Source organism: Platalea leucorodia (assembly GCF_965183815.1).
Source record: "Platalea leucorodia genome assembly, chromosome: 17".
In the NCBI taxonomy this organism is placed as follows: Eukaryota; Metazoa; Chordata; class Aves; order Pelecaniformes; family Threskiornithidae; genus Platalea; species Platalea leucorodia.
Window position 1 is genome coordinate 8513349 of NC_138839.1, and position 17962 is coordinate 8531310.

General features: G+C 46.1%; 1 protein-coding gene across 20 annotated transcripts in view; it reads right to left on the reverse strand.

The window, feature by feature from the left end:
- EIF4G3 (eukaryotic translation initiation factor 4 gamma 3) overlaps positions 1 to 17962 on the reverse strand; it is a 149878-nt gene that overhangs the window by 60902 nt on the left and 71014 nt on the right. For 9 of the 20 annotated variants that reach the window (XM_082328961.1, XM_082328964.1, XM_082328958.1 and 6 more), the window contains 5 exons: positions 17464 to 17577; positions 13749 to 13781; positions 5192 to 5371; positions 4521 to 4635; positions 470 to 570 (listed from right to left, as the gene is read on the reverse strand). In XM_082328961.1, coding sequence (XP_082185087.1) covers positions 470 to 570; positions 4521 to 4635; positions 5192 to 5371; positions 13749 to 13781; positions 17464 to 17577 — 543 coding nt within the window. Of the gene's footprint in view, positions 1 to 469; positions 571 to 3691; positions 3795 to 4520; positions 4636 to 5191; positions 5372 to 13748; positions 13782 to 17463; positions 17578 to 17962 lie in introns of those variants that run through there. The other 11 variants (XM_082328946.1, XM_082328948.1, XM_082328947.1 and 8 more) reach the window with 4 other exon arrangements.

The following is a 17962-nucleotide window of genomic DNA, read 5'->3' on the forward strand; positions in this document are numbered from 1 at the left end:
CTACTTTGATAATGTTGTGTGCTCAGGTTCTTTCAAGCCGGCAAATATGTCCACAACTTACTGTTTTTCTACCTTTTCCAAGGCATACTATTGAACAATTGCTTTTTTCTCAATTTGAACCGATTCCCAACATTCTCCCAAACTGATCCGAGTTTGTTCATTCCCGCCTGGCTCTTTGGTAAAACTCTAAGCAGCAGCGCAGGCAGCTGAGGATCCCAGGCCTGGGGAGACGACGCTGCTTTCATTTACGTTCGCTGCAAAACCAGCAAAAATATTTTCCTTTTTGACTGGCTGAGATCTCACGATTGCATTGCGCAATGTTTAATTACGCTTAGGCGTGAAAGGTAAGACTTAGCCTCTCTGTGAAGACAAAGCTCAGTTTTAAGCTTAAGATCATTACTCGTCTCCTTCCACCTTAGAACCAGGACAATTCGCAGAAGGGACGTACCAGTTAACGATGATTGCTTACCGTTTTTTTCTCTCTTTTAGCTGGCGGAGGCTGCTGCTGCTGTGTAGGCACTATGATGGGTGCTGACTGATACACGGGCTGACTTGGGTAGAAAGGTGTTCCTGGGAAAGGACAAGACGACAGAAACAAGAGTGAAAAATTCAGTTCGTTAATGAAACGAAACCAAGCGCAAGATGTAAAACTGGCCACCTACTCCTCCCTCCCTTCAAAACCCAGAACTTCTAACATCCAGCTGGTCACTGGTCTGTGTTTTGCTCTTCCCCGCTTCCACTGAAACAGAAGCTGCTACTCCATCAAGACAAGCGATTAAGGCACTACTTCATTTCCCCCCCCCCCCCCCATGAACAGACAAAACCGATCGCGGGCATCCATTTCTGAGAGGCTGCTGAAATCACCAAGGCATGAAAAGAAACGTGGCCCATCCTTGGGCCCCTTTGACTGACAAACCGGCGGGTTTGTTGTTTGGGGTTTTTTCTGCCTTTGTAGAGAAATGCAGTCAAACCATTACAAAGAATTTGCAAGGTCAACTGCAACCTATTTTGAAGCACAGCCAGAAAATTTAATTACAAGCAATGTTCTTCTCATGCTGCAACACAAAAAAAGCATGACCGCGGTTATTATTGCAAAATTACACCGCATTGTTGATTACATTCATAATATCCAATATAGTTTCATTATGTTTTTCTTCGTGGAATAAGACTGGCTCAAAATGACGGAGCGCTTCCAAGACGTGCCAGACCTCGACGAAGGCGGCAGAGTAGAGCTGTCTTCTCGCAGTGGATCAGATACCAGGTGAACTTGTAAGATGGTGCTGCTTTTTTTTTCTTCTTTTCTAAGCCCGGATGCTAGATGGACTGCCTGCTTGCCCTTGCATCTGCAGCAATCTGATTTATTCTTCAACTGAACTAACCTTTAAACGGCAATGAAAATCTGTATTGTGTGTCTGTAACCAAAATGGGAGGTTATTACTACCTCAAGCAAACGGTGAAAAATCCAAGAAAGCAAACGAAGCCGGCCCAGCACAATCTGATTTGCAACTTCAAAGGATGCATTCCTCAAACCGAGAACCGGAAAGCAAAAGCTCGGAGCAGGCTCCACGTCTGCAGGCTGAGAACAAGAACTTTGCTCTGCTGAAACAGCAGGCAGGCAGCTGAACGCAGAGAGCATTGCAGGGCACCGCCACCAGGCTGCTAAAAGCTCAGCCGGCCATATTCGCTCTTGGATGTTGCAATTAAGGTGGCCTAAATGACTCAATAAACTTTTCACTTTGAACTTCATGGTAGCCAGCGTGACTTCAGCTCTGGCCTCAGGGCACAAAAGCCTCCGTCAGCATTGTCGTGGTTTAACCCCGTGGCTCGGGAAGCGGGAACCCTCCTGCCTCTCTCCTTAAAAACAGCGACGAAGCCTTAAGCTCTTCCGACTAATGCTTTGGCCAGGTGTGCAACGTGAGTTTGGATAACACGAGAGGACAGGAGCAAGCCTGGGAGCCCTGCAATGTGTTTATTATCTTGATTTTTAGTTTCCTAGAAACCAGATCTAATCGGATGGCCTGTAACGCGATCCCTGCCAGACGGACTCTTCCTTTATGAAAGAGAATTTAAGAAAAGCAAACCCCGAAAAGCAAGACTAACTTCTGGGAAGAAATATAGCTTCTGTGGCAACAAGCCAAGTGCATTTTTCAGTGCTACGCTCTTTGCTCTGCACCCTGCCTTTTGATCCTTTCCAGTTTGGCAGCACCCAAGTTTTATCCTCCCTCCTTTCCATTCATCATTGCGAGGTCTTTCCCAAGTAGCACAGAAACGCACTGATATAAAAGAGAACAATAAATTGCAAAACTGAGACAGTTTTAAAAAAAAAAATGCACTGTCCATCTTCACAAGTTTTGTCTCCTGCAGTATTTTCCCTTATCACCTTCTTTCCAGCCTGCCAAACTGCGATGATTTTGATGGCTAGCAGCCACGCTCGCTACGAAGTCCCAAGGTTTGTGGGGAAGGCCACCGCCAGCGGCACGATCCACGCCTGAATTGTAAATTTAGTTGTCTCCCAACGCCACGAGCAGCGCCTGCTGAGAGACTGAACGTTTCCAGTCCCTACCTAAATAGCACCAGGAGGGAGAGGCGGACGAGTACAGGCAAACCTGCAACCATCCTCTTCCTCAGCTAAACCTTCTCTGCCTGGAAAACGCTCCGTGTGACGGAGGGCTCCGGCTTCGCCCACTGATGCTCTGCAGACGCAGCAACCTAAATACAAGCTGGGACGGAAAGATTACAAGGCTCCCTGCAAGAAACCAGGCGCTTTCAGGAGTGGAAAGGAACGGGAAGGGAACCTTTTCCAAATTACAGAAGTGAAGACAGACAAACGGCACTAAGCGAGCAGAAAGCAGACCTGTAACGGCAGAAAAAATGAGCAATACTAGGTAATTTCCTCATTTAGCAGCTCAGATTTAAAGAGTCATTGCAATATTTCTTCTCTTTATTTTTTCGGGGACAAGCAAACAGGAACTAGCCGCCTTATAATTGCGCTCTCTCCTTTTGTTCAGAAATTGCATAACCAGGTTTGAAGGCTTCATGGCAAGCTTTCAAAGTAGTCCCATTAGCTCTACATACACAAAATAAATTAAAAAAATTGAAAGAAAGGAAAAAAAAAAAAAAAGAGTGCAGACCTTTTAAAGTGATAAGGAGGGAAGCAACTGGGGCTTTTCTCCCCTTTAAAAGGAATCTGTATTTGTGAAGAGCAAACATGCAATTCTGCCAAGGGACAGGGTTGTCATTGTTCAGCCTGGAAAGTAATCATTCACTTCTAACGCTCTGAAATACCAACAGCTAAAGCCGCGTGGAAAGCTGATAGTATCTCTGCCCCCAGCAGATTACAGAATGCGCGTGGGCAGGTAGCAATCAGACTGAACAAAATACCTCAAATTTGATATCGAGAGGTGAAAACCCTTTAAAAAAAAAAAATCCCCATACGAGAGGGTGATGACTAGAATCATCCTTGTGGGTTTTTCAAATGTTCCCATAAATGAGCAAGGGAAGGTAAAAGTGATACACATGACCGCAAGATACCTAATTCTGCATCTCATTCAAATACAGCCTGCAGGAGCTGATTTATTTTAAATATCAAAATAAAGATCCCGCAGAAAACCTTACAGGGGACTGCGATGTAAGTATGATATATATTGTACATGGCAACACGCCAGAAAATATTAAGAAAGGACTTAATTACTTTTCCATAAAGATGATTGCCAAGAGGCGAGGCGTCACGGGACACTGATGGACACGGGGTCTGCAAACCGGGACCTGAGGCAGCTGCGCGGTCCTGGGGAGCGAGGGCCCGGGGCGATGCAGACGGGAGGGATGCCCAGCACTGGGCACGCAGCCTCTGAATTTTTAGGTGCAGCTTTGAAGCTCAGTACCCGGAGGAGTCCATCAAATACACCGCATCTAGTGCGCCACACCACCACAGCACACACGGCGAGGCCGGGCAATCTCCCAACCCTTTCCCTTGCGAAAAGGCAAGACCAGGAGTTGCCCATTAAAAGGGCAAATTTCAGCCTGTGCACGGGTTACAAACTCTTCGACTGGACTAACTTGATCTTTGCAGCCTAAAACCGGTGAATCGAACCACACCGCTGCTTCTTTTTCCTCACTAAATGCCGAACAAGGAATGCAGGGACAAGAAATGTTAACTGCTGTATTGCTGTGAACATATTCAGGGCATAGCTCAATGGAAACCAGGGCTGCCAGATGCATTCACAATACCTTAATAAATAATAATGATCGAGCAGGGAATAACAAATAGCCACTATTCTTGCTCACATGTGATTATGGGTAGCACTGTGAGCTGCAGCCTTTCCTTAAGCACTCATACAAACAATACTCTGTTACTGTGAATTTTTCAGGAGTGAATAATAAGGGCTGCGACACAACCAAATTGAGCAGCTATTTGAAGTTCAAACAAATGCTAATCCATTTTGCTATTATAAATCTTCAGCCTGACAACAGAAAAACACACCCAGAAAATACTTCTGAAGAAGTCTCCAAGCAGAACTTACCGTAGGCATTGGGGAATTCTCCAGGACCTGGTCCTGGATAAAAGGGTCCTGGTCCTGGTGGCTGAACAGGATACTGCTGCGGGGGCCCGACGTACGGAGGGCCGCTGTGACGATACTAGGAGGGGAAAAAATAACCATCAGTTTACAAGGAGTTGGGCAACTTCGTGCTGTTGCATACAGAACCTGTAATTGAGCCCCCTCAGATCAATAGGGATCTGATTATTGAACCGATTAATTACAGATTCGGAAATGTTACTGTCCAAAAAAAAAAGAGAGGTAAGCTATGTCATCTAAAGACAAGACAGGGAGGGCATGAGAGCCGAAGCAGAAAACAGTCACTCCCCTGATTTCAGCACTATTGTGTTTTTATGAGGCCCAAGGTTTTAGGGTAATTGCAGAGCTATTAAGTCAATTTAGATACATTTATAGCACTAAACATTTTCCAAGAGCTTAGTCTCACACTGGTTTTGAGGGGGACCTCAAAAACTAGAAAGGCAATTTATTCTTACTGCCTCCGTGAACTACTTCATACAGAAAAAGGACAGAGGCTAAATATGCAACTACCAGCTTAACTTCCCCCCGCTCCCAACTCTGCGGCAGGTCTTGAGAAAATCCAGCCGGAGCAAACGTTGCTTCGCAGCTCCTTAGGGGGCTGGACAACGTGTTTTTACCTGTGGTATACAGTACTGGGGGCCCTGAGGCATCGGGTAGGGCATGGGCAGATGATTAACCATCATGATGTGCTGGTTGGTTTGATACACCGCAGTTGGCGTTTGCGCACCAGGACGGATGGAAGGGCTGCTGTTCTGGATGGTAGCTCTTGGAGGCTGTATCTGAGGCCTCTGAAAAAACTAGGGCAGGGAAGGGAGAGAGGAGAGAAAACAAAGAACCGGTCAGACTGTCTGGGAAAGAATTTGAAATATCATTACAATATTGTAATTATAATACTACTTCCAAAGGATTGCCACGCGTTCAGAAAACTGCAGGACAATTTCTGTTTATCTGTAAATAGCAAGATCGTGCTATAGCCTCCTGTTTTACAAGGCAGAAAAAGGTAAGGAACTTTAAACTCCAATAATTATTACTTTGTATCTACTGAATTATACAGCTCAATTTTCAGAGCGAACGTTAGAAAAATTATTTTTGTCAAATATATTTTTTAGAAGGTGGGCTGACTGCCAAAAAGCCACCTTTATAAATAGGCTAGGGAAAGAAAAGATCAAGGCAACTGTTCCGATACACCTCCAGAACAGCTAAAAAGCCAGATTTTTGCAAAGGCCAGAGGCGCCTCGTGCCTATCCTTTATACGGATTGAGCCAGGTGACTTGTCTTGCCCTCCGTTTTCAGAAAGGTGGCAACCTCTTCCAGGGTGGCACCAAACTCTTCTACCCCGTTTGCATGAAGTGATGCCCCACGCAGATGGACCAGGTCCGGGAAACCAAGCAACCCACTGGTACACGCTCCGTTCTCAACCCTTACGCGCTGGGAAAGGCATCAGCATCCACGGTATGGAGCATTCATGGCACTGGAAGACCTTGCTCTGGAGTCTTTGCAATCTTGGAACTCAGTCGGTAAGATATGCACCAGACATTAACGCATTCACTAACGGAGTAATGATACAAGTGAGAGAGACACTTATGCCATGCAGAACCAGGAGTTAAAATTACCTGTATAGGTCTGAATCCTCCCTTCAATAACGAAGCAAGAAAGCAGCAGGAAACAGAAAGAAAGCCAATGGAACAGCTTACAGATCAGTAGGAAGGAGTAGGATATAACATGCACCCTAATTGCACACAATTCCATTCATCTTTCTATCCTGCTTTGACTACTCTCGTACAGAAACAGCAAGAAAAAGACACTGAACTGGTACCAAGGACTCTTCTACCAGAATCCCAAGGCAGGGGTCAGAAACTCAGCTAGGAAAGTTTTATATGGAAGCATAAAAGTTTTTTAAAAAAAAAAAAAAGAAAAAGAAAAACCCAAACCATGATTAACTGCAGGAAATATGAGACTACAGAAAGACTTTATGTTTATTCTGCTCCTAAAACATTAAACATTTTTCCTTTCTGGTCTCCTTCAGTGATACAGAGATAGCAGATAAAGTAGAAACCCTTGCTCAAATCATGGATTTGATCTCCACTCCTGCACCAAGACTGGAAGGCTAAGAAATGCCACGGATTTAATTCTTAAGTAAAAAAAAAAAAAAAAAAATTAGGTCATCATACATCACATCAAAGACTGCTGACTGATGAAGTGCATCGATGCAAATAGCCTGTGAGTAACTATGTCCTAAGCGGTGAGAAGAAAAGAGAGCGGTAACCACTAAGGAATGGAAGAATGAGCTGGGCTCATCTGCCTTGGCACTGGGAGAACGGAGGAGGGCGGAAGGAAGCTGGGATGCCTCTACGCTTGGCGTGACGATGAACTTCAAATGGTCATTCTGGTGAAGACTTCATGACACCTCAGCTGTTCCCATACCAAATGATTTCTCCAGGAAGGCCACGGATGACTCCCCATCTCAGAAATCCAGATACCGCTAAGATGAGCGCAACGCTTTTACGTCCAACCTTGTGAATCCGGATGAAGAATTGTCACCGGCACACTGTACAGGGTGGCCCGAATTAGGAGAAGGCAACTGCTTGGGGAGAGAGGTCTGGGAGCGAGGGTGCAGAAAGAAAACCAGAAGAGCAACACACTGCCATGCTCCTGCGTTAATAAAAATTGTGTGGCTGGCCAGGTGCGGGGGAACTACACGAGTGTTGCATGAAACAACGGCACACGCTGAACTTATGGTGAGAATTAAACAGAGTTTGCAATGTTTCAATATCCAAAGACACCAAAAAGTGAAAAAGTCCTTTCTTCTTTCACTGCAAATTGCTGAATAATGACTATTTCTAACCTGTTAGCGGGTGACAGCAGAAGTCTCCCCAGAGCTGGGGAGGGGGGGAAGTCAATAGCCACCACGATTCTGTATTTATGCGGAGTGAAAACGGGCTGGAGGTTGAAGCGAGACCTGCCTCTCTACTGACGGCAACCACGTCCGCAGGGCAGCACGGAGAAGCCTTCCCCGCGCAATACGGGAGTCCTCCACCGGCGCGAGCCCTGCTCCTCGAGCTTCTGCTGCACCCACTTAACCTGCTAATAACATCACTGAAACCACGGAGGACAAACTTACAGCGGCGGAAACTCCCCGTTTATGGATAGCTTTTCATTTCCATCGCTGCCAACCGGTGCCTAAGAAACGCCATTTCACGAAGCACGGCTCTCCTCCCCGCCGCAGCAGCAGAAGGAAAGCACGCTCCGTGCACCGAAGCGGGCGGTGTGCCGCCCAGCCTTGCTCTTCCATCAAGCGTCGAACACCGCCGAGGCAGTGCTGGCAGCAGCAGGAGGACCTCCGACGAGGAAAACTCTAGGTTAAAAAACCCAGCCTCTCAAAAACACTCTCCGCTGCCCACACCATTGCAGAGGTAGCTCGAATCCGGAGATGAAGAAAAAAGGAGGAGGATTTCGTTACTAAAAGGAAGATGGACACAGCGAAAAGAAAAGCAGGTCCATTATTCCAAGCAACAAGGCCATCAGAAGCTTTTGGAAGTGCCAACCAGAGATCTCTCCGGCAAAGTCGGAATTGCTTTTAGCTACTCCAGTTCCTGTAAGTAACACTAAAATTCTCAAGGAAATCAGGTATCATCAGAGCACCGTGCATCTGATTTTACTGTTCAAAACAAGTATCATCTGGTGGCGAACTGTTTTATGCTCCATCCTTGTTCCGGTCCCTCCAAAGCTAAGCTAGCAATATTCAAAGTCATTCTTAGAAATGTTTCACTATTCTGACTTGATTTGCTAAAAAATTCACCTCGCAAGGCCAAACAGATGCCTGCACAGACAACATGTTCAAGTAACGCTAATGATGTCCCATGGGAGAACACCGGGAGATTAAAATCTGAGATATTTTGTCTCTATTTCTTCTAGTAAGCGCAGGACTTGTTGTGGAGAACATACAGGACCCGCTCGGGACCAGAATAAAGGTACCCTGGGCCACAGCAAGACTTGAAACCCCGCGTTACATCAACCCTTCCTTGACTACTACCTTCAAAAATGAACAGTAAGTCCCGCTATGTCTAACGACGGTCAAATTAGTGTGAAACTTGCTGCACAGTCGTTCAGCAATCGGTGAGGACCTGAGCCGTGGTCCTCAAGTCACGGTCCCATCCCTTATCAGTCCAACTCTGTTAGGGAGGGATTCCTTGGATCATCTTGGAGTCAGTGCTACTGGGCAATAGGGTCTTTAACTTCTTCCTTCCCAGGGTTGCTCCCCCGATACACTTACAGAAGAGCACAAGTAAACCCCTCTCGGACACTGCTTTGATCGGCTGCCTCAAGCTCAAGTCTTTTAGCTCATTTAATAAGCTCTCATCCTCTCAGCAGCCCTTCATCTACCTGCTCAAGGAAGTCTTTCTGGAAAATAAAAAAGCAGAATTGCGCACACGCTCCAGACAGGGTTTCCCCAGTCCTTCCCAATACAGCCGTAATAATTCCCTATCTCAACTGGAGATAGCTTTTGTGGTTTATCTAAAGATTGCGTTGCACAGGTGCTTTCAGCTGATGAGCTCCCACTTTACAGAATAAAAACTTCTCCTTGGCACCGAAGTACCAGGGCTCGCGCCGTGCGGTGCTGGATTGCGCCTTGCTCCCATCACGCCAGCCCTCCTTGCACAGCATCCTTGGGCTAACCGCGTTTTCTGGCTTTGTCCTCACGACGTTTGCTGCCGACGCATACCTGCTATTTGTGCCAGAGTAGTTAACACTAATAGTAAGGAAATCCGCTGCTACCCTCCCGCCTACCCCTCTCAGCACTACCCTGCCGTTTACCTTAGTCACTCCTTCTATACACATGCCCCGATAGCCATTTATTAACCATCATCTTCTCCTCCTTAATTTTCTTCCCACATGACCCTGTGTCAAAAGTCTGTTGAAGGCCAGCCAGATAAGAGGCTGTCATCTAGAAAAATCAATGACCAAAGACAGCACCAACCTCTTCCTGATAAACCACCACTGCGTTTTAATTGATTTTCTATTTACTCTGTATTTCTAAGCCATTGCTTCCAGTGAAAGGTCTGTGGAGCACTCCCTCCGTTCTCTAAAAGCTTCACTGAAAAATAAACTTGTGGTAAGAGCGCTGAAAACAGATCTATGCTAAGCTTTGCCCATCGAGCACAACGTGCGTAGGCACCCGTCTGTTTTTATCTAGATGGGACCAAGGCTGGCGGTTGCGATGGGCCCACAAAGCCCTGCAGAAGGCTGCGGAGAAAGGAAGCAAAAGGCAAGTTCAACAAGTTGTCATCAACGCTATCAAATCAAATCGCTTCAGTTAAGCTTCTCATACCCCGAGACAGCCGTGTTATTAATTTTTAGTCTTTCTGGTCCCACCAAGAGGGATAACCTGACCCTGACCTGCAAGAGGGAGGAGAGGCGTCTGCGCAGGCAATACAGCAGGAACCGCGCCTATTTGCGGATGAAAGTTGGCCCGTTCGATCCTTCAAACGTCACCACAGGCACCGGGGCTCGGCTGAGGAGCTGCAGCCTTCAGATGTGAAGATCTGGTGCCAGAAGTAGGAGCCACAGCAGAAAGTCCACGGGTCCACATCTTGCTTCCCCAGTGGCCACCAGCAACCCAGCGCAGCCCTCTGGGCCCAACGCGAGACTTGTTCCTCCCCCCTGCCTCAGACTTTCCCAGTTTTATTATTTACCAAATGATAAAATGGCGGGAGGGAACCCCTTTTTGTGTCAACTATGAAATTTAAAGCCGGTAGCTCCTTTAGATGCTCGTGTGAAGAGAGAAGCGACTACGGCAGCCATTTCCCATTGCTTTCTAACTCGAGATACTCCAAAAAGCTACAAAAGAGTCAGCCTTGAGTCAGCTCAGGGAGTAAATTCCCGACCTCTCCAAATCACAAGGCTTTTTAACAACAGTACACGGCCAAACCCAGCTTTCTGTTGTATAAGCTATACCCAAAAGAACTCGAGTAACCCCGAGCTAAAACTGGAACAAACTACACCAGCAACCTCAAACTAAATTAGTCTGCCATAACCAGTAAACTAATCTCAAATACAATTATAAGTCAGAAAGGGAACTATGACATTTCAGTTTATACTTGTTCTTATTTCTGTTTTTAATTACACTGGCCTCTTCTGAGCATCCATTTTAAAATAACCCATATGCTTCTGAAGTCACTTCTTAAATGAAGGGTTATTCTACATTTTTGACTTCAGATTAGAAGAAAACTACTATTTTCAGTTGTGCTTCATGAGGTTCAGAAGCAACAAAGTGACTTAAAAGCCTCACTTAGAAAGGGAAAAAAACCCAGGGATGCTCCATGCACAAAGTGGGAAACGGAGCAGCAAGCCCAGGCAGGGCAGGAGCTAAGCCCGCTACAGCATTTCAAGGAAAACACAAGTCGACAGTGTATTTAAAAATACTGCCACAAAACACTTTGTAGGGGCCATTTCCCTTCTCCTATACAACGAGACTTTTCAGCGGTTTCTCAGGCAGCCGTGTTACCGGCATCAAGGATTACGGATACAGATTTAACTTTTAATCAGGACCACTGCAGCTATTTTCATTTGACTTCAGCCGCTATGAGCATAACATCCTAAATCTCCGCCTAATATCTTCTCTTACACGGAGTTTGATTACGCCTTCCGTAGCATCAACTGACTATCAACCACCAGCGCAGGCATTCCCATGTGGAAAAAAACGGCTTATAAAGTTGCCAAGTCAACTTCAGGTGCCTAAATCATGCTAATTTGAGTACTTTAAAGATCTAATAATTACAGGAAATAACATTAAAGAACAATCCATTACTTGACTGGAAAAGACACAGAATCAATATGAGGCATACGTTAATAAAAATCACACTGGGACTGACACAGGAATCGCTGCAAACCTCATCTTGCTGCTGCTCTCTCCGAAGAGCACGCTATGCTGCTGCAAATAATATTAACGCTGCTACCGGCCATTTACTTATTTAGTAATTTTAGGTTATAAAATCTCGAAGCTTGTGGCTTACGTTACACAATTTAACTATTCCAGCGCGTTAAAGGTTTCCCACATGAGAATAATAATTTAGGTTGGGTCTCAAGAATCCTCTAAGTCTGGGGTTCGGGATGAAGTCGCTTCAACAGCCGTGACCCTCCTGCACGGCGCGGGGGCAAAAATCCCGCTCTCCGTCCCCGATCCGCACCACGGGCAGGGACCGAGGTTTGGATTAAAAGAAATAAAGAGCTCATCCAGAGCCCGGGTTTCTCCGTGCCCGCCCTGAGCCAGCGCGTGACAGATAACTGGGAATAAAGCCTGAAATGTTTCTCTAGCGGTGACAGCTCCTCTCAGATAATTATAAGCAGACTTCAAATCGAACAGCGTCAAAAATCTAACTGCAACACAGTTAAATATGTAGTGATAAAAATCGGGGAAAACACTTGGGAATTACAAGTTTTAACTTGCAGGCGGGGTCATAACTGGGTCCGAAAGAAAGTTTTAAATCAAGTTATGACAGATTGGTGGTAGAGTCACACCAGTACGGCCACCGAGCCCTGAAATCGCTCCCTCCGAGGCCGCGCTGCCTCGAGACTCGTGGTCCAAAATCCGCTCGCAGCGAGTTCAGAAATTTTTATGAGCGCATTAAACGGCTCACACTGAATACATAATTTGCCTTAGTAACGACCTAGGAAAGAACTAACGAGCTTCTGAACAGCGATGCGTTTTCGGTATTGCGTAATATAAACACAGACCTGAAGTGAAGGTCAAGAACAGAAGTATCTAAACAAGACACCCATTCCGGCGGTCCCCACGTTGCCCCATCCCCTGCCAACACTCCGCCGCCGCCGCCGGTGGGTGCAGCCCCTGGCCACGCACAAAAATCACTTCTCTCTCTCTCTCTCACATGACATTTGCCTGCGAGCAAACAAGTGCAAATGCCTCATTCTACTTTTTAAGCCTTTTTTTTTGTCCCGCTCCGGAAGGATGCCTGCCTGCACGCTGCTCTCTGAGGTGGAAGGAACACAGATTATCGGCTTTTTCGGGTGTCTGTGCCCACTTACCTGCTCTCCTGGGACAGTACTTTCCCAAAGGTGCTCATCTCTACAGTATTAAACTGCTCAGGCTAACAGGAGCGAAGCGAGAACCAAATAATTCTCCTGGAACAAACCTTCCGTGACTTAAGCCCCTGTCCCAACATCACTGCAGTTAATGGGATTTTTTTTTCCCCCCTATTAACGTGGTGCAAACAACCTGTCCCTTCCAAGCCAAGAGAAGGAAGAGTGACACGGAAAGAGCCGCATCTGGGAGAGCTTTCCTGCACTTGTCATGCCTCTCCTCCTCTTTTCCACCCATCAGCGCCACTTCTGTCCCCTCAAAAGCCACAAGAAGAAGCAAAATCAGTCCCCACGGGAAAAAGGTTTTGGCAAAGATGAATGGAGGAGTTGACAGAAAAGACAGCTTCGGACACCTTGAGTAGGACAAGAAGGGACCTGTGCATCTGTCCTGACGCTGAAGAGGTCCTTTTGGTATCTCTGCCACCCTAATAAGCGTTGCCCATGAGTTTCATGAGCCAGAGCTATTCCTAGTTTTCATTCTTCTTCATTAAGTGGTTCCTTACAAAGTCCAGGTCATGCAACAGCAATACTACAAAGATTCCTGAATGTTTGGCTTTCAAAGGGTGAGTAAAAACAACGTGAAGCAACGTAACGATGACAGATAACCAGGCGTATCACACAAGAAACGTAGGAATTGGGAAGTCATTTGCCTTGCTCTGAGTTTGAAAAGTTGGATTTTCTCAGGGAGGCGAATGCCCGGTTCTCCTTGACATCTTCAGCTCGGGCAACTTAATCCACCAACTAGCTTGGGAAATACTCGACTAGTTTGGGAAACACTCAGCAAAGTTTCGAGCGACTCGAAAAGGCAAGCAAATCTCACGAATCCCTGGCAACGATCTCTACAGGTTCTCCTCTCCTATGGGAACGGCGTTAAGCGGGGTGGTTAATGAGGGCAGTGACACCAACGGAGAACTAAAAGCGTTACTCTGCGTTGCAGGCAGCTTGTTAGCGGGGTTATGCGTGTGCTAGTAGCTACTAAGGGGCCTTCGTTCTGAGTTAGTGGGTGAACCACCTCCACCCACCCGCCTCCCCCAGCCAATTAGTTTAGGGTGATAACGAAGGGGCAGGGTACTGTACCTGGTGATGGGCAGGTCGAGGCCCCGCTGCAAACTGAGGAAAGGCGGGAGAAACAAACACAAAAGGAAAGGCACAAAGAGTCAGAAACACCACAACGAAACCAAAATGTCACACTCTATGCAAAATAAACCCACAAGAAAAAAATAAAATAAAATAAAAAACAACAACAACCACAAAAGAGTCAAAAGCTTTGCTGCAGGACAGTGACAGACAGGTACTGAGATAAAACGAGTGAACGTCGCTACGGGGGGAAGTGTGCTGCTCGAGAGCCGGGGGACAAACAGCCAAAGCTGCTAGTTATTTTAAAGGCACTCTAGTGTATGAATGCAGGCGTTCTTTATCCTGCCTGGGGGAGGGGAAAAAAAAAAAAAAAGAAAACCAAAAAACAACTTAAAACAAGCAGCAGTGGAGATTTTAAACTGTTTAAGGTGGAGGTAAATGGTTAAAGCAGCTGGACTCAGAGCCGTTCCAAAGATTTGGTGGGAGCAGAGGATGGAGACTCATGGCTGGAGAGCAGCTAAGAGGCAGGCAGGCACAGCTAGCGTCCTGCCGGCGAGGGGGCCGCGGGGAATCCCCTGCAAGGCAAAGAGCAGCAATTCTTTGCACGTACACACAGTGCAATTTCGTTTTCAGCTCCCCCCCCCCCATAACGATCACAGTATAACCCTCCTGAATGAGTGGGATTTGTCACCCCCGTCTGCAAGCGAAGGAGGCAGGTTAACCCGCGACGTCCCTGGGCTGGAGGACAGCAGGGCCTGGGTCCCAGCCCTGGACCTAACCCTAAATCACTTCCCACCCACTTGGGTTACACACGGAGGAAAGTAATCAGAATTTAACATGCTCAGTAAACATTAAAAGCGTTTTCCAATAAGGAACCGATTGTTAAAATAGAAATAAAAATGAATGTAAGAAATGGAAAATAGAAATAAAGATGACAAGGTATCCTCTTCCAGAAGCCGAGTTAGGTCTTAAACCCTTAATTCTCAGTGTAATCAGCAGAGCTCCACGATGAGAGCAGATAAATCTGTTGATAACAGCTCCAATAATTAAACGGAGCAAATGAAACTAGATCCCATGGTGGCTTTTTACCCACCGCATGCCTCTGCCTGTTGCTAGTTGTGATGGCTTAGTAACGTACGGCACGTGCCGAAGCACACGGTACCGTCCACCTCTGCTCACTCGTGCTACAGGGACTCACTACATTTTACCTTCTGCCTGAGAAGAGCGATCAAAACTGGCTGCTATTTTCTTAACAAGAGGTTTTTTCAGTAAGAAAAAGCGGACCGGGGTTCACTTGCAGCCCTACCTCCCAGCTATTTTAATGCCATCAAACATGAGAAGCAAAGCATAAATATTCACTGGTCCAGCTGATTTTCCTCCTTTATAAACATTTTAATGCCTACATTTAAGACTTCCAAGAACTAGTCTGCTAATACCGGTGTTTATATATTCCTTCTACCTTCACCTCGTCGTGACACTTGGATGAAAAGTCATAAAAACCTTCAGAAACGAGAAAATACGCACACGCCGACTACTTCTAGTACAAGAGTTTATAAAGAATGACCTGCACTGATTCACCAAATAGAGTTTTCCCACCTGGAAAATTTTCCCTAAACCTTACATTAAAGAAAAAGCAAAGCACGATCATCTCGTAAGACTAAAGAGCTAAAATCTGTATTTTAATAGCAACCACAGGACGGAAGCGCTCAAGGACTCCCAGCGTCCCCCCAGGGCTCAGGGTGCGAAGAGGACAGTGGCTCTGCCGAAGGGTCCTACAGCGATGAGAAATGGGCACCTGGACGAGTCTCGGGAGGTGAATGCACTTCAAGTCCTCATTTTCCTAAAGGAAGAACTCCTCCAAAAACAGTTCAAATGTCTTGTGTTTGAGAAAAGGGAATAAAGCTTACCCTGGAAGGGCTGACACGAGCCTTTCCGGCGGGGCTACACGCTCCATGTTATACACCAGTGGAAAAAAATTAATCAAAAAGAGAATGATGGGGTGCAAAAACCTTGCGTTGCGTAATTTCAGGGCCGAAGTACCTCTCTTATCACTGTTCCACAGGAAAGATTTGTTCTCACTGTGTTTAAAACAAGAGCTGGAAGCTTGTATCTTAAAAAGTTAAAGTATGTTCCATGGTGAAAGTAATATGCGTCACAAGAAAAAAAGGAAAAAAAAAAGAAAAGAAATAAAATAAAACCTCAAAGTTAGTGAAAAATACCCTGATCTATTTTGCACTGGTCACCATTGGCTATTGTGTTTTTTTTTTTTTAATTTTTAATTTTTTTAAATAATTCAGGTTGATAGGATTTATTCCTATTAGTAGCTGTAAGCAACAGAACAAACTGTAGTCACTGCTGGCTCAGATTAAAATAGACACTTTGGGGTTTTTTTTCCCCCTCTGTCCGACGAAGGTAGTAGAAAGAAAGGAAAACTTCTTTATGAAACCTGGGTCCAACATTTCTGCCACCCACACTCTTTATGGTCCTGCTGAGCGCTCCGTGGACAGCGGGGCATGCTCTCTATCTGCTGATGTCGAGCTGGCACACCTCGAGCCTCTGCAAACAACCACTTCTGGATCGCTCCAACACCCTCTCCGATCACGTTTTTTTTTTGGCAGACCTCCTAGAATTGGACAGTTTGTGTTAAAATCACCTGGTGCTCGGGGCTGGCATCGGCAAGAGCTAACGGATAATTTTCAGTAGTGCTGAACGACTCTGATTTCGTTTGCCTTCCCCCAGCTGGAGCTGCACTTTGAAATTCTCGCTATCGGAGTGATGCTATGATGCTAACGGGGAGAAAACATGAAGCCAGTTGGATTGCAAAGGCAGCTGTCCTGGAAGGGACAGAAAAGCCTGAGCCGTGCAATTGCCAATGGCCCTTGGATGCAGAAACAGGATGGAGGAAGCTCCGGCTGCTCGAGGAAGCGGGGTTAGGATCAACCCCGTTAACGCAACGGCCTACCTACCCACACCAGCCCTAGCAGCTGCGTGACGGACGGGACTGCGCTACAGAAGCCTAGGGATGGCAAAGACATCCTGCCACCTTCCTCGTCCCCACTTCACCCTCCCCTCACCACCAAAAAAGACCGTTGAAAAATAAATCTAAAAATAATAATTAAAAAAAAAAAAGAAAAAAAAAGTGAATCGAGCCCAGAACAAAATGCAAGAGTAGTTCAGGACCGGGCTAGTCTTGCATTTGTTTTGGGGTGGGGAGGTGGAATGAGATGTTATGGGTGCAGCTTTTAGTAATGGGGGTGGAAATGGTCACTAGCAGAGCAGATGGCAAAAACTGCATACAGGAGAGTTTTAAAAAAAAAATAGAAAAATGGCTGACGACTGCAGACAAATTCTTCCTCGATATCTCCTCAATAACGGGGCCAAAACCCTACAATTTGACACATTTTCCGGCCAAATTTCCTGAAGACGTTATCTGTTGAGCGGCAAACCCAAAGTCACCCTGGTCTCTGTCCTACACCAGGTCAGACCCTCCCAACTGCAACTCAACTTTGGACCTTGCGTCACCACTTAACCTGGCAGAAACTGCCACGGTAGCTCATGCTTTTAGCAAAGAAGCAAAAATCAGTGCGTTTCTGTAGATCAGCCAACAAAAAAGATGTGGTAAAAAAAAAAAAATAAAGAAAGAAAGGAAGAAATAAAAACAGTGCCATCGGCACAATTGCCTGCAAGAAGGAGTACAGTTTGTTATATTGCTTACAATGCAGTATTTTATCCAGCCTCTTCCAGCCAGGGACCTGTAAACCGGACTCTGTTCCAAAACCTTCCTCCTCTTCCAGTTGTCTGTGCAATGTATTGGCACTGTTCTGCTGGGCTGTCAAAAAAACTGGTTTAGAGATGCAGCTCTTCAGTCAGGTTTTTGCTCCAGTTCTAACCATATAAACTTATTTGCGCTTTTCAACAATTAAAGATAAAGAAGATGATTATACTTACTGAGAAAAGAGTTTTTTTACCATCAGTATCCCGCGTTACTGATCAGAACGGGGGACTAAGGAGGTGGGGGGGATCCGGTTACAAATTTGCAGCTGTCCACATCACAGAAACTTCATCAAAACTGGCGTTAATTGGCTTGTTCATCATCCCAGAGGTTAACGGGCCTCAGAACTAACCCTCCTGCGAATCCCCCGGAGGTGAAACCTCCAGAAGCGGGGCAAGCGCATCGGTGCGGCTGCACGTGGGGGGAAAGCTTGCCCTGTACA